The sequence below is a fragment of the Electrona antarctica genome (genome assembly GCF_951216825.1).
Source record: "Electrona antarctica genome assembly, chromosome: 9".
Classification (NCBI taxonomy): domain Eukaryota; kingdom Metazoa; phylum Chordata; class Actinopteri; order Myctophiformes; family Myctophidae; genus Electrona; species Electrona antarctica.
This window is the reverse complement of record NC_136790.1, coordinates 51,013,123-51,028,714: the sequence shown is the minus strand read 5'-3', so window position 1 is coordinate 51,028,714 and position 15,592 is coordinate 51,013,123. Positions and strand designations below refer to the sequence as shown.

General features: G+C 45.4%; 1 protein-coding gene across 1 annotated transcript in view; it reads left to right on the top strand.

Moving 5' to 3' along the window:
* dnah9 (dynein, axonemal, heavy chain 9) overlaps positions 1 to 15,592 on the top strand; it is a gene marked incomplete at its 3' end in the record, with an annotated part of 115,670 nt that overhangs the window by 59,157 nt on the left and 40,921 nt on the right. Inside the window, exons 46-57 of the mRNA XM_079510771.1 lie at positions 272 to 374; positions 626 to 865; positions 1,544 to 1,705; positions 2,735 to 2,931; positions 4,065 to 4,227; positions 5,467 to 5,590; positions 6,055 to 6,197; positions 7,386 to 7,547; positions 8,386 to 8,619; positions 9,082 to 9,162; positions 9,870 to 10,049; positions 10,920 to 11,150. Of these exons, the coding sequence (XP_079366897.1) occupies positions 272 to 374; positions 626 to 865; positions 1,544 to 1,705; positions 2,735 to 2,931; positions 4,065 to 4,227; positions 5,467 to 5,590; positions 6,055 to 6,197; positions 7,386 to 7,547; positions 8,386 to 8,619; positions 9,082 to 9,162; positions 9,870 to 10,049; positions 10,920 to 11,150 (2,020 nt within the window). The remainder of the gene's footprint in view (positions 1 to 271; positions 375 to 625; positions 866 to 1,543; positions 1,706 to 2,734; positions 2,932 to 4,064; positions 4,228 to 5,466; positions 5,591 to 6,054; positions 6,198 to 7,385; positions 7,548 to 8,385; positions 8,620 to 9,081; positions 9,163 to 9,869; positions 10,050 to 10,919; positions 11,151 to 15,592) is intronic.

The following is a 15,592-nucleotide window of genomic DNA, read 5'->3' as shown; positions in this document are numbered from 1 at the left end:
CTATTCATTATGTTTAAACCTGTGTCTGGTGAACTAACTATTCATTATGTTTAAACCAAGGTGTCTCTGGGATCTTGAAAAGTAAATATCTATATCTATGTATATCTATATCTATGTAAGATTGAGTGTAGAATTCATTCATGCATATAAATATAACATGGGGGCAAAGTGTACAACAGTATGTGTGTGTCTTTTGTGGTCTAATGAAATAATGAGTATAATGAGAATAATGTGTGCGTGCGTGTGTGTGTGTGCGTGTGTGTGCTTCCAGGTATGACCGCAGTAAGCTGCTGTTGAAGGAGGTTCACAACGTGCAGTACATATCCTGTATGAATCCTACGGCTGGCAGCTTCACCATCAACCCTCGTCTACAGGTACTGTTTACCAGGTTTATTGAAAGGATAATCCCCTTAACCTCGTCTACAGGTACTGTTTACCAGGTTTATTGAAAGGATAATCCCCTTAACCTCGTCTACAGGTACTGTTTACCAGGTTTATTGAAAGGATAATCCCCTTAACCTCGTCTACAGGTACTGTTTACCAGCGGTGGTGCTCAATCATTTCATACCTTTATTGAATACAATATGCAATTATGCATACATTACACGTTTCTCTGTTTTCTCAGCGTCATTTCTCAGTGTTTGCCCTGAGCTTCCCCGGCGCGGAGGCCCTGACCACCATCTACAGCAGCATCCTGCTCCATCACCTGGCCGCGTCAGGCTGCGGCTCCACCCTGCAGAAGAGCTGCTCCACCCTGGTCCAGCTGGCCCTGGCCCTGCACCACCGGCTGGCCTCCACCTTCCTGCCCACGGCCGTCAAGTTCCACTACATCTTCAACCTCCGAGACCTGTCCAACATATTCCAGGTGAGTTATAGAGACCTGTCCAACATATTCCAGGTGCGTTGTAGAGACCTGTCCAAAATATTCCAGGTGAGGCTACAATTAGAAAGTGTTTGTATAAATGTTTTGAGGGGTGCCAATATACAGGTTTAATGTTTGTTTTTAGTTAAATGTTTATTTTAAAAATGCCATTGACAATGAAGGGAAAATGTACGTCATCTTGTCCCTAACACAAAGATTAAATGCCATTAACAATAAAGAGAAATAAAGAGAATTTCATGTTTGTTTTGACACCGTTTGTTTTACATCATCATTACATTACCTCACCTAATCATAGCTATATACCGAATTCCCTCCTCGATGTTGTAAGATGATAAAAGCGCCCCTCACTTCACACGGGTGTGATTATTTTGGATTCTCTTTAGAAATTAGGGCTGGGAACCATTAGAATTGAAATGATTCCGGTTCTATTTTGGGCGGGAACCCCTTTTGGTGTTTTAAACATTATGTTATAATTTAGCTATTGAAAAATAGCAGATCTACAAGCTCGTAGCGCGCCACCGAGTGGCGCGCTACGAGCTTGTAGGTCTGCTATTTTTGAAAAATCGTGAAAATGTGGCGCAAATTTAGAAGACATTTTATAAATTTCGACGTCAGGCCTAAATGGGTTAACGATTCCCCCCCCCTCCCCCTCCCTCTCAGGGCATCCTGTTCTGCACCAGCGAGGTCCTGAAGGTTCCGTCAGACCTGCTGAAGGTCTACCTGCACGAGTCCAACCGCGTCTACAGAGACAAGATGGTGGAGGAGACGGACCAGCGCTGCTTCGACAAGCTGCAGGCAGAGACCGTCAGCAAGTTCTACGAGGTAGGGATGTTATAATAGAGGGAGGGGAGACGGGTTAGAGGGGAGATATAACACCCGGCACGCACGCACGCACGCACGCACGCACGCACACATGCATGCACGCACGCACGCACGCACGCACGCACGCACGCACGCACGCACACATGCATGCATGCACGCACGCACGCACGCACGCACGCACACACATTACAGGCAGGGAGCTGACCATGCAGTACCACCACAGTCTTATACTGTTGACTATTAAAGGACCACTTCACCACTTTTCAACTTCTCTTACTATAATTGGTCCTAACTAATGTTCATGATAAAATACCACCATTTTTTCCTACTAAGTCTGTGTCTCATAGGAAGGCTGTGGGCAGTTCAGAAACCCGTCCACCAGTGACATCATCGATGGTGAATCCAAGCTAATAGAAACGGCAGGCTTTCTTTTCCTGAAAAGTTGCAATGCAAAAGTTGAAGCCATCGTTCTCACGATAAAAAAATCTAAATATATTTTAAAACAAATCTTGTTTAAAAAAAAATCTGCCTAATGATGATGTCACTGGTGGACGGGTGTCCGAACTGCCCAAAGCCCTCCTATGAGACACAGACTGAGTAGGAAAAAATTGTGGTGTTTTATCATGAACATTAGTGAGGACCAATTATATGAAGAGATGTTGAAAAGTGGTGAAGTGGTCCTTTAAGCAACAGTATAAGACCAACACTTTTTGTAACACTTTTTTTTCCACACGGTGCCGATGACTAAGCTGTGATCCTGGACGCTATACTCTCCCTACCGGGAGGGAATCGAACCCGGGACCCTTCTAGCTGTGAGGCGATCATAACGCTACCGACTGCGCCACAACCCCTACTTTGAAAACCTGTGATTAGGTCACCGACCATGCAACATGTTTGCTGACGGGAGTGTGTGTGTGTGTGTGTGTGTGTGTGTGTGTGTGTGTGTGTGTGTGTGTGTGTGTGTGTGTGTGTGTGTGTGTGTGTGTGTGTGTGCGTGTGTGCGTGTGTGCGCGTGCGTGTGTGTCTCAGGACATGGAGGAGACGCTGGAGCAGAGCAGGGAGTTGAACCTCTACTGCCACTTTGCCGGTGGGCTCGGGGAGCCCCGCTACGCGCCGGTGGGGTCATGGAGCGCGCTCAGTAGCACCCTGATGGAGGTCATGGACGGATACAACGAGGTCAACCCCGCCCTCAACCTGGTGCTGTTCGAGGACGCCATGGCTCACATGTAGGTGGAAAGTATAGTTTTTGGGGATTCTTTTTTCTAAAAATGTTTTTTTACCAAAACTTCAAATTCAAGGTTTAAGAACCACTGGTCTTTAGGCTATTCTATTCATGTTCTTTGCATGGCTTTTGTGAAAACGATGTGTTGCGACAGTGGGCACTATTTGAATATGAATATTTTAAAGTTTCTATTGAGTTGACACTTGACAGCTGACTGAAGGGTGACAACCGTGACAAAAGTGATTAGAGGAGTTGAATAAACAATTGTTAAAGGGACACTTCACCCTTTTTGCAAAAAGATATATGTTAATGACGTTTAGAAGATTTAGAACACTTTCCTGGGGGTCTTTATGTGTGTAATATCTGGTTTTAGATATTTTAGATTTTAGCAGTGAGCCCAGTGTCTCTGATGTCATCGACACTAGGCTCACTTCCTTCCTGGACTACAATTCCCATAATGCTTTGGTGCACTGCTCCTCCTTGTGGATAGGGGGAGGGCTGTCTTACTGAGACAACATGTAGTCCAGGAAGTAAGTGAGCCCAGTGTCCATGACATCAGAGACACTGGGCTCAATCCTAAAATCTAAAATATCTCAAACCACATATTACACACATAAAGACCCCCAGGAAAGTGTTCTAAATCTTCTAAATGTCATTAACATATATTGTTTTGCAAAAAGGGTGAAGTGTCCCTTTAAGGCCTTTACCAGGCTGTGAACGGGCCTGAAAGTGTGAAAGGTTTTGAAGACATTTCTGCAGCTTTGACTCTTCTGGCGTAACAAGATTGAAACAGGCATATATCTATCTTCAAATATGTTCCGATTTCATTGAATGACGCATCATTTGAAAGTTTACATTCTGATTCTATACTTCCATGTTCTGTAGAAAGGTGGTTTGCCAAACCACTGTAGTGAGTTACATATCTGTATTATCCCCGGAGTGATGAAATGTATCAGACAGACTTTTTATATTCCATTCCTATTGGCGATGACTGACATCCAAAGATTGCAGGCCCTGGGTAGGCATTCTAGAGAACTTGTTGCACTTTAGTACTTTGATATGTTTCGCAATTGTCTTTGTGTCAATTATCATATAATCAGTATATCTATGTTCCCCCCCCCCCCCCCCCTCGTTTAGCTGTCGTATAAACCGCATCCTGGAGTCTCCCAGAGGCCACGCCCTGCTGGTGGGTGTGGGCGGGAGCGGCAAGCAGAGTCTGACGCGATTGGCTGCCTTCATCTCCAACCTGGAAGTGTTCCAGGTCACCTTGAGGAAAGGCTACGGCATCCAGGATCTCAAGGTTCACACGGGGTTCATTTAAGTCTTTTGAATAAAATTCACTTTAGTTGTAGTCATATAGTCTTTAGAATAAAAAAAACATTTTGTTTAGTAACATTTTAATCATCTGTTTTACTTTTAGTCTAGCTTTAGTTGACTACAAATCATAAGACTTTAGACGACAAAATCTACAGTTGATTTAGTCAACATTATTATTAATTTATGTTTGTGGGCAGTTGTTCCGAAAATAGCCGATCTACAAGCTCAAAACGCTAACCATCTAACCCTGTCTGTATATGAGTCACCCATCATCATGTTTGTATCTGTGCCACCCATCTGTGTATCTGTGTGCCACCCATCATGTCTGTGTATCTGTGCCACCCATCATGTCTGTGTATCTGTGCCACCCATCATGTCTGTGTATCTGTGCCACCCATCATGTCTGTGTATCTGTGCCACCCATCATGTCTGTGTATCTGTGCCACCCATCTGTGTATATGTGTGCCACCCATCATCATGTCTGTATCTGTGCCACCCATCATGTCTGTATCTGTGCCACCCATCATCATGTCTGTATCTGTGCCACCCATCATCATGTTTGTATCTGTGCCACCCATCTGTGTATCTGTGTGCCACCCATCATGTCTGTGTATCTGTGCCACCCATATGTGTATCTGTGTGCCACCCATCATGTCTGTGTATCTGTGCCACCCATCATGTCTGTGTATCTGTGCCACCCATCATGTCTGTGTATCTGTGCCACCCATCATGTCTGTATCTGTGCCACCCATCATGTCTGTATCTGTGCCACCCATCATGTCTGTATCTGTGCCACCCATCATGTCTGTATCTGTGCCACCCATCATGGCTGTGTATCTGTGCCACTCATCATGTCTGTATCTGTGCCACCCATCATGTCTGTATCTGTGCCACCCATCATGGCTGTGTATCTGTGCCACCCATCATGTCTGTATCTGTGCCACCCATCATGTCTGTATCTGTGCCACCCATCATGTCTGTATCTGTGCCACCCATCATGGCTGTGTATCTGTGCCACTCATCATGTCTGTATCTGTGCCACCCATCATGGCTGTGTATCTGTGCCACTCATCATGTCTGTATCTGTGCCACCCATCATGTCTGTATCTGTGCCACCCATCATGTCTGTATCTGTGCCACCCATCATGTCTGTATATGTGTGCCACCCATCATGTCTGTTTATCTGTGTGCCACCCATCATGTCTGTATCTGTGCCACCCAGGTTGACCTGGCGTCCCTCTACATCAAAGCTGGAGTGAAGAACATTGGCACGGTGCTCTTAATGACCGACGCCCAGGTGGCAGACGAGAAGTTCCTCGTGCTGGTCAACGACCTCTTGGCATCAGGTATAACCATGAGCCGTCGATCCGCCCTCGGATTAACACATTTATTGCCGGATTGTGGCTTTAAAAAGGCCGTTTTCCCTGCCTGTGTTTTTCACTGACCTTTGAAGAATCACCCGATGGTGAACGTACAGTAGCTCCATTGCACGAACGTATGACTTAAAATAGCGCAATCGAATGTCCTAATATCGGAACATTTTCCACAATCGAAGAAAAACACCGGCGCTCGCAGCCTGCCACCATTGTCCATAGCATTCCACTAGAGACTCCATTACCCAGCAGCCCTCAGAATCGAGCGTCACTTTTTATGTTTTTTTTTTCGGTCACGCGATCCAAACGTGTGACGAGTCACAAAGTACCCGCGGAATAGCTCACTTGTGTTTAGCAGGGAAATTGACACTATCAATTAAGTCTGGAAACCATGTTTGGCCATAGCTGTAGAGATATGTGACCTGCTGTGTCTTCAGGAGAGATTCCTGAGCTGTTCCCTGACGACGAGGTGGAGAACATCATAGGCAGCGTGAGGACGGAGGTTCGAGCCACCGGCCTGATGGACACCAAGGACAACTGCTGGAAGTTCTTCATCGACCGCGTTCGCAGGCAGCTAAAGGTGAGCAACCTGGGGACTGGAGAGACCAAACCAGTTGGGCCCAGTATAGAGCGTCGCAGTCCCGCCTCCTACCCTGGACCAGGAAATGAAACCCAATGCATTATTCTCATAGACATTTCTTAAAGTATTTATTTAAAGACGGTTACGCCGCGGACAAAGCCAACTCGAGTCGTGACAACTCATGACAACACAAACAATATTTTGGACCAAACAAATAATTACAAAGAAGAAAAACAACAAAAAAAGTGTTGTAACCTTCCGTTTTTTTCTTCTTTCTAATTATTTGTTTGGTCCAAAATATTGTTTGTGTTGTCATGAGTTGTCACGACTCGAGTTGGCTTTGTCCGCGGCGTAACCGTCTTTAAATAAATACTTTAAGAAATGTCTATGAGAATAATGCATTGGGTTTCATTTCCTGGTCCAGGGTAGGAGGCGGGACTGCGACGCTCTATAGTATCCAGAAAGAAAGACCTACCATCTCCGGTTTACTCCCTGTATGAAGAGACCAGGGACGTGCATACATAGACATCAAAGGGGGCTTACTGCCCTTCTACCCGTCTGTAAAACAACTGCCCTTTCCAGACCACGCATGCAGCATATGGTGAAAGAAATGCAAATGCCAGCATTCAGGAGAATTGCTTTTTTTCCCGAAGTCTCCATACATCCATACATCAACTAAAGAGTGCTGTGTTGCGCCCCGAAAATAGCAGATCTACAAGCTCTCTTGAGAGCTTGTAGATCTGCTATTTTCGCTATTTTTGTCCAAAAGTGCCCTCTTTATATGGGATTCCAGCCCCTGTCCCTCTAACACTCTCCGCACATCCCTGATGAAGACCAAAGGTCCCCACAAGCATAGTAATACATGTTGTGAGGAAACCATTTTCCTGGTCCTCACAAAAATGTTTCATGGTTAAACATATTTCTTTTTAGAGATACGTTTGAAAAACATATTCAGGTTGTGGTTAGTGTCAGGATAAGGCATTTAGAAATCAGCTTTAGGGATTCGAGAATCGAGATAGTTATTGGCAGCTTTATACTTTGTTATGCTATTTATTACTTTAAATTTATACTACATTTTGTACAAAATTGATTAAAAAGTGACATTCATAAAACCACTGTCCTAAAAATGTTGATGTCATAATACACATGTGTGTGTGTGTGCGTGTGCGTGTGCGTGTGCGTGTGCAGGTGGCTCTGTGTTTCTCTCCAGTCGGCAGTAAGTTGAGGGTTCGCAGCAGGAAGTTCCCGGCGGTGGTCAACTGCACCGCCATCGACTGGTTCCACGAGTGGCCACAGGAGGCGCTAGAGTCCGTCAGCCTCAAGTTCCTGCAGAGCCTGGAGAATATCCAAGTGAGGACACGCAGTGTTACATTTTGACAGCAGATATTCATATAGTTTTAGTCGTAGTTCTTTGAGTAAAATTCCATTTGCCTTAGCTTCAGTCACATTGCAGTCACCTGAAATGTTTTTAGTTTCAGTCTAGTTTTAGTTGACTAAATTTCAATGATTTTGTCGACTACATCTACAGATGATTTAGTCAACTAAATGTACAGTATGTATTTTGGCGTGCCTTGATGCCATCAATAATAATAATAATACATACAATTTATATAGCGCTTTTCAAGGTACTCAAAGTCGCTTTACAGAACAAAATAATAAAAAACTGTTTCATTAGAAAAATAAACTAGGTAAAAAAGTTAAAAAGGTTAAACACCTTAGAAACTAAGGTAGACAAAGAAGAAGTGGGGGGTGGGGAAATATGTAGGGAAAGCAAGTATGAAAAGGTGGGTTTTGAGTGTGCTTTTGAACATTTCGAAGGTGAGGGGCGCAGCTCAGATGTGAGGTGGGAGTGAGTTCCACAGCTGAGGGCGCGGCCACTGTGAAGGCCCTGTCACCCCAGGTTCGCTAGTTGGACTTGTGGGGTTCCAGTTGGTTGGCAGTGCTGCTTGACCTGAGGGAACGGGTGGGGGCATGGCGTTCAAAATGCCGGACTGCCTATTTTCGGAGCATGACTTGTGCACACAACTATTTTCAGCCTGCAGTGAAGGAGTCAGTAAATAACTGTAAAGTCTTTGGTCTCAGCCCGAGGTGAAGGAGTCGGTCAGTAAAGTTCTAACTGTAAACTCTTTGGTCTCAGCCCGAGGTGAAGGAGTCGGTCAGTAACTAACTTTAAACTCTTTGGTCTCAGCCCGAGGTGAAGGAGTCTGTCAGTAAGTTCATGGCCTTCGTCCACGTGAGCGTCAACCACGCCTCCAAGCAGTACCTGGCCAACGAGAGGCGCTACAACTACAACACGCCCAAGTCCTTCCTGGAGCAGATCAAGCTGTACGGCAGCCTGCTGGGACAAAAGAGTCGGGACCTGACCACCAAGATCCAACGTCTGGAGAACGGCCTGCAGAAGCTGAGCAGCACGTCCGCACAGGTCCATACTAGCACGCACCACTACTTAAGGTGGCCTTACACTAGACGATTTTTTTTTCAATCTGAAATCTGATAGCACCACACACTACAGGGATAATCGGAGCGGGGCAGAGCAAATATCAAACATTCTTGATGTTGATCGGGCCGATCCCGATCGCGCTTTGAGCGGCCGGGCACCCCCCGAGTGTCAAAAATGCCCGATTATCGGCTAGTGTAAGGCCACCTTTACAGTCCATACTAGCACGCACCACGACTCACAGCTTTCTGCACGTCCATATAGAACACCAGTGTTGTTTTTGGCCTCAAATTTCTATTTTCATAACAATGTTTAAAACACCGAAAAGGGGTTCCCGCCCAAAATGGGTTAATGCACTGAGTTTGATTGCTACCTCAATTGCGTCGTCTAGTACAAAAACAATAAAGAGATTGAGATTGTGAACGTTGACCCCTGACCCTCACTCAGGTGGATGAGCTGAAAGCCAAGCTGGCCGCACAGGAAGTGGAACTGGAGCTGAAGAAACAGGATGCTGACAAACTGATCCAGGTAACAATTAACATCTGCCACCATGTAACATCCTGTCTGTACCGTACAGCCGTGTATGTAACGTGTCATGTCTGCACCGCACAGGTCTGTACCTCGCATTATGAGCCATAGAGCAGTATTATGTGTGTCTTAAGTACCAGGTCTTATTACTTAACTTAAGACCTGGAGGCGTGGTCAATGCTGTTTGGCCACTCAGAAAAGCCAAATGGCATTGATCACGCCGCCAGGTCTTAAGTTAAGTAATACGACCTGGTACTTAAGACATGCATAATACTGCCCATAATGTCAATAAAGACGGCGTGCATGCGTGCACACGGGGATTTGGCTGTTTTTTTACGCTGCCGGTGGCTAGCAACGAAACTAAAGAAATTAATTAAAAAAAAAACACTTGATTAACGCCAATTAATCAAATCTCGTTATCTCGGGCATGGCGTTGAAACAGTGATATCAGAGTAATTGATTTCAGCTGTTACAATTCTGACCCGCTTAAATTACTTCAGTATTTATAATATCTATAATAAATAATAAAATGCGTTGCAGTGCTACTCATATATTGAGCTTGTAGAGCAGCTATTTCCGCTAGGACAGTAATATGCAACGTGGCGCTCTTGAGTGAGTGTGGAAATATAGTGGCCCTCTCCATCGTCAAAGTTGCCCATGCACCCCTGTTGTCATATGTGACATCTAATCATGTCTCACGCACGCAGGTGGTGGGCACGGAGAAGGAGAAGGTCTCCAAGGAGAAGGCGGTGGCCGACGAGGAGGAGAGGAAGGTGGCGGCCATCGCCACGGAGGTCAGCGGCAAGCAGAGGGACTGCGAGGAGGACCTGGCCAAGGCTGAGCCGGCTCTGACCGCTGCCCAGGAGGCCCTGAACACTCTCAATAAGGTACAGGAGCTGGCCCTGAACACACTCAGTTAGGTACTAGGGAATGAAGCAACTAGTCGACTATTCAACTAGTCGAGTACATCCACTAGTCGACCTTGTTGGTACTAGTTGATAAAAATGTATTTATTTATGTGTTTGTTTGTTTGTTTGTTTGTTTGTTTATTTATTTATTTAATTCCCAATTTTGTAGGCTTCAAGATCAGGTAGATTATAGTTATAGTCACCAATGTACACAGTTTTTAAATGTACAAATATTTATTTCCCAAAATAAATATTTTCTTTTCTCTTTTTCTTTTTTACATATTAAGTAGTTAAACGACTAGTCGACTAGTAAACTAGGCAACTAGTCAACTAGTAAAAATGACTAGAAGTGAATGACCTATTATGTACCTTACCATCCACCAGTGACATCATCGTTAGGCAGATAATTTTTTTTAACATTTTTCTTTTTTTAAGTTTTTTATTTTGTATTATTATCGTGAGAACGATGGCTTCCATTATCCCATTGCAGCTTTTCGGGAATAGTAAGCCTGCAGGTGGACTGGGTTTCTGAACTGCCCCACATCCCTCCTATGAGACGCAAACTGAGTAGAAAATAATTGTGCCATTTTATCATGATTATTAGTGAGGACCAATTATATGAAGATAGGTTGAAAAATGGTGAGAAAAGTGGCCCTTTAAGAATCGCAATATAAATCGAATCAGCTTCCTAGGTATCGATATCGTATTGAATTGGGAGGTAAGTGAAACGTCCCACCCCTATCATACAGCCTGCACACACTCAGTAGCGTAGTTCTATCCTACAGCAGTGGTCCGTAACTCTCCATCTCATCATGTCGTCTCCTCTCTCTTCCACATCGTCTCGTCCAGATCAACCTGACGGAGCTGAAGTCGTTCAGCTCTCCGGTGACGGCGGTGACCAACGTGACGGCAGCGGTCATGGTGCTGATGGCGCCGGGCGGCCGCGTGCCCAAGGACCGCAGCTGGAACGCGGCCAAGGTGATGATGGCCAAGGTGGACAAGTTCCTGGACTCCCTGAAGACCTTCAACAAGGAGAACATCCCGGACACCTGCCTCAAAGCCATTCAGCCCTACCTGCAGGTTGGCAAATCATTGATAGTAGTAGTTGCATTTACTATGAAATCGTGCATTTCCCGTCAGTCAGTTGTTTGTTTGTTTGTTTGTTTGTTTGGTTGGTCACCCCAGGCATGCGAAATCATCAATATTAATATATATGGGAATGCCCCCATATATGGTCACGCATCGTGAACATTTAAACTCTAGACGGGCCTGCCCCAATGTTATTGGCTGCCACTCAGGTGGAAGAGCGCATCACTGCATGCCTGGCTGACATCTCACAGTGGATGTCCTCCAACCACCTCAAGCTGAACCCAGACAAGACTGAGCTTCGCTTCTTCCCAGCTAAGTCCTGCCCTATGCGGGAGCTAACTATTTCCGTAGACAACGCCCTGGTAACGTCTGTCCCAACAGCCAGGAACCTTGGTGTTGTCCTGGACAGTCAGCTCTCGTTTAAACCTCACATCACAGCTGTCACTCGATCCTGTAGGTTCACACTCTATAACATACGACGAATTAGACCGTTCCTCACCCAGGAATCAGCCCAGCTCCTAATCCAGACAACAGTCTTGTCAAAACTTGACTATTGTAATTCGCTCCTTACTGGCCTACCGGCATGTGCACTTAAGCCTCTCCAACTGATCCAAAATGCCGCAGCTCGTCTGGTCTTCAACCAGCCAAAATTCTCACATGTCTCCCCCCTGCTCCGCTCCCTGCACTGGCTCCCAGTCGCTGCCCGCACAGAATACAAAACTCTGATGCTGGCATTCAAAGCAACCAAAGGTATGGCTCCCCCATATCTTGCAAGCATGATTGAACCCTACAAACCCTCCCGCGCACTCAGATCAGCCAACGCAGGAAAGCTGGAAGTACCCTCACTAAAAACGCCGGGACAACGCTCCACACGTCCCAAACTCTTCTCCCTTCTGGCCCCAAAACTGTGGAATGCACTCCCCGTTGCAATCAGAACTGCAGCATCACTCCCAATCTTCCGCCGTAGTCTGAAGACCCACCTTTTCAGACTCCATCATGGCCCATAGCACTTATCCTACCCCCTTAGATAGCACTTTTTATACTTAGATAGCATTTGAAACAGACTTATAGCATGTCATGTAGACAGCACAATAATTGCATTGTATGTAATCATAGCACATCATAGTACATATGTATAGCATAGTATAGTATATATGTATAGTTAATATGTATAGTTTCATTATATAGATATGTTCTAGTTACGTTCTTAGCTTACGCATGTTTCTTGATAAATGCATTTTATATATGTGATGTATTCCCATACTTTTGTTCTTGCCTAATGTAAGTCGCTCTGGATTAAGAGCGTCTGCTAAATGCCTAAATTGTAATTGTAAATTGTTATTAGTGCAGCTGTGCCCGGCAGCCGGCGAAAACTGGCTTCCATATGTTGATCTGACCCTCATCAAACCCTGTACACTCGAGACACGCTCCATATTTGGCCAGTACAGAATTAATTCCATACGTTTCAGGGCTGAGAGGGGCCTGCCGCTTGGCTGCTCGACACGCCCCGAAGGAAGGGACACCCTTCCTTGGGAAGCTTTTTGGGTTAAGGTTAGGATACTGAGGTTAGGGTCATCTATTTAAAATGCTCATTTCTTAATTGTATGGTCTTCTTTCTCTCGACTTCTGTGTTCTATGTTTCTATGGCTGGCTCTATTGTGCCTAACCGTGTCTCTTCAGGTCATTTAACAGATTGAAACTCATTTACAGTGGTATGGTTTTTCTCCAGTGTGGAGACGCAGGTGTGTCTGCAGATGACCTAACTGACTGAAACTTTTGTCACACTGTTTACAGTGTATGGTTTTTCTCCAGTATGGATTCGCTGATGTTTCTTCAGTTGACCTGACTCAGTGAAACCCTTGTCACACTGTTTACAGTGTATGGTTTTTCTCCAGTATGGATTCGCTGATGTTTCTTCAGTTGACCTGACTCAGTGAAACCCTTGTCACACAGTTTACAGTGGTATGGTTTTTCTCCAGTATGGATTCGCTGGTGTTTCTTCAGTTGACCTGACTCAGTGAAACTCTTGTCACACAGTTTACAGTGGTATGGTTTTTCTCCAGTGTGGAGACGCAGGTGTATCTTAAGACGATCTAACCTGCTGAAACTATTGTCACACTGTTTACAGTGGTATGGTTTTTCTCCAGTATGGATTCGCTGATGTTTCTTCAGTTGACCTGACTCAGTGAAACTCTTGTCACACAGTTTACAGTGGTATGGTTTTTCTCCAGTGTGGATACGCTGGTGTGCCCGCAGACTACCTAACTGACTAAAACTTTTGTCACACTGTTTACAGTGGTATGGTTTTTCTCCAGTGTGGATACGCTGGTGTGTCTGCAGATGACCTAACATACTGAAACCCTTGTCACACTGTTTACAATGGTATGGTTTTTCTCCAGTGTGGATACGCTGGTGTTCCTGCAGACTACCTGACCGACTGAAACTCTTATCACACGGTTTACCGTGGTAAGGTTTTTCTCCAGTGTGGATACGCTGGTGTCCCTGCAGACTACCTAACAGACTGAAATCCTTGTCACACAGTTTACAGTGGTATGGTTTTTCTCCTGTGTGGATACTCTGGTGTGTCTTCAGAGTACCTAACTGACCGAAACTTTTGTCACACAGTTTACAGTGGTATGGTTTTTCTCCAGTGTGGAGACGCAGGTGTATCTTCAGTTTATCTGACTCAGTGAAACCCTTGTCACACAGTTTACAGTGGTATGGTTTTTCTCCAGTGTGGATACGCTGGTGTCTCTGCAGATTATTTAACTTACTGAAACACTTGTCACACTGTTTACAGATGTGGGCTTTCTGTCCTGAGTAACTCTGCTGATTTGTCTTTACTTCTCTTGCTGCAGCTAAATTCATGGTAAACTGTTGGTCACTGTAATTAGATGTGGGTTTATCTGTGTCTCTTTGTTTCTGGCTGGTTACAGAGCAGTACATTTTCTGACATGCTGCTGAAGGGATGTGTTCATTCCTCAGTGTTTGGCAGCAAAGGACATTGTTGTGGCTCCTCTCCACGGGTTCATGGAGGAAGGTGGAGGCACATGAACCCTCGGAGCAGGATACCCGAGTCTGGAAACATTGGGCCTCACTCCTTCCTTCCATCATCAAATGCGGCTATAAATGGACTGTGATGAGAATGAGAGTATAGGTTCCTCATGGGGTTGGGATAATATGTATTTTATACTGTAACACTCTCTCCCTCTTCTCCGTGCCTCTCCTCGCTCACTCGTGCTGCGTCTCAGGAAACTACTTCAGGATGAACCTCTTTAATTAACACTGAGATGAAGTGAAAGCCTAAAGACAACTCACACTTATGTACTGTAGGCTGACCAGGAGCCGAGGTCTGACATCACACACACAACATACTGTAGGCTGACCAGGAGCCGAGGTCTGACATCACACACAACATACTGTAGGCTGACCAGGAGCCGAGGTCTGACATCACACACACAACATACTGTAGGCTGACCAGGAGCTGAGGTCTGACATCACACACACAACATACTGTAGGCTGACCAGGAGCTGAGGTCTGACATCACACACACAACATACTGTAGGCTGACCAGGAGCTGAGGTCTGACATCACACACACAACATACTGTAGGCTGACCAGGAGCTGAGGTCTGACATCACACACACAACATACTGTAGGCTGACCAGGAGCTGAGGTCTGACATCACACACACAACATACTGTAGGCTGACCAGGAGCCGAGGTCTGACATCACACACACAACGTACTGTAGGCTGACCAGGAGCCGAGGTCTGACATCACACACACAACATACTGTAGGCTGACCAGGAGCCGAGGTCTGACATCACACACACACAACATAAACTGTTGCAGTGCAAACATAGAAATGCAGATTTGTGCAGGCCGTCGATTTCTGAGAGATTTACCTACACTGTGATAGTTACTTGCGCAAGCAGAGCGCAAGTACTGTTTTCGGCTGCATATGTCAGTGACTCCTTCAGCCAATCAGGGGATTGTGAATTTTGGTGACACGCTCGGCCAATCAGGAACCACCGTTTTTACATAAACATACATAGTTACGGCCGGGGGCATATGTTGTGTTGTTCCCGCACGCACACACTCACACACGGGCCACGGAACACTGTTGCCAGGTCTATGCAAACAAGCCCAGAAAAAATGCCATTCAACACGCTACTCACACACACTACAACTCGCTTAAAACTTGCGGACCTGGCAACACTGCATCCTGTTTTCCCATTGGCTACTGTTGCTAATTTGTTGCCACGTCTATGAAAACAAGGCCAGAAAAAATGCCATTCAACACGCTACTTACACACACTACCACTCGCTTACAATACGCGGACCTGGCAACACTACATTCCCTCTCAATTCAATTCAATTTTCAATTCAATTCAATTTTCAATTCACGTGGTGCTCAAAGCCCACCACGT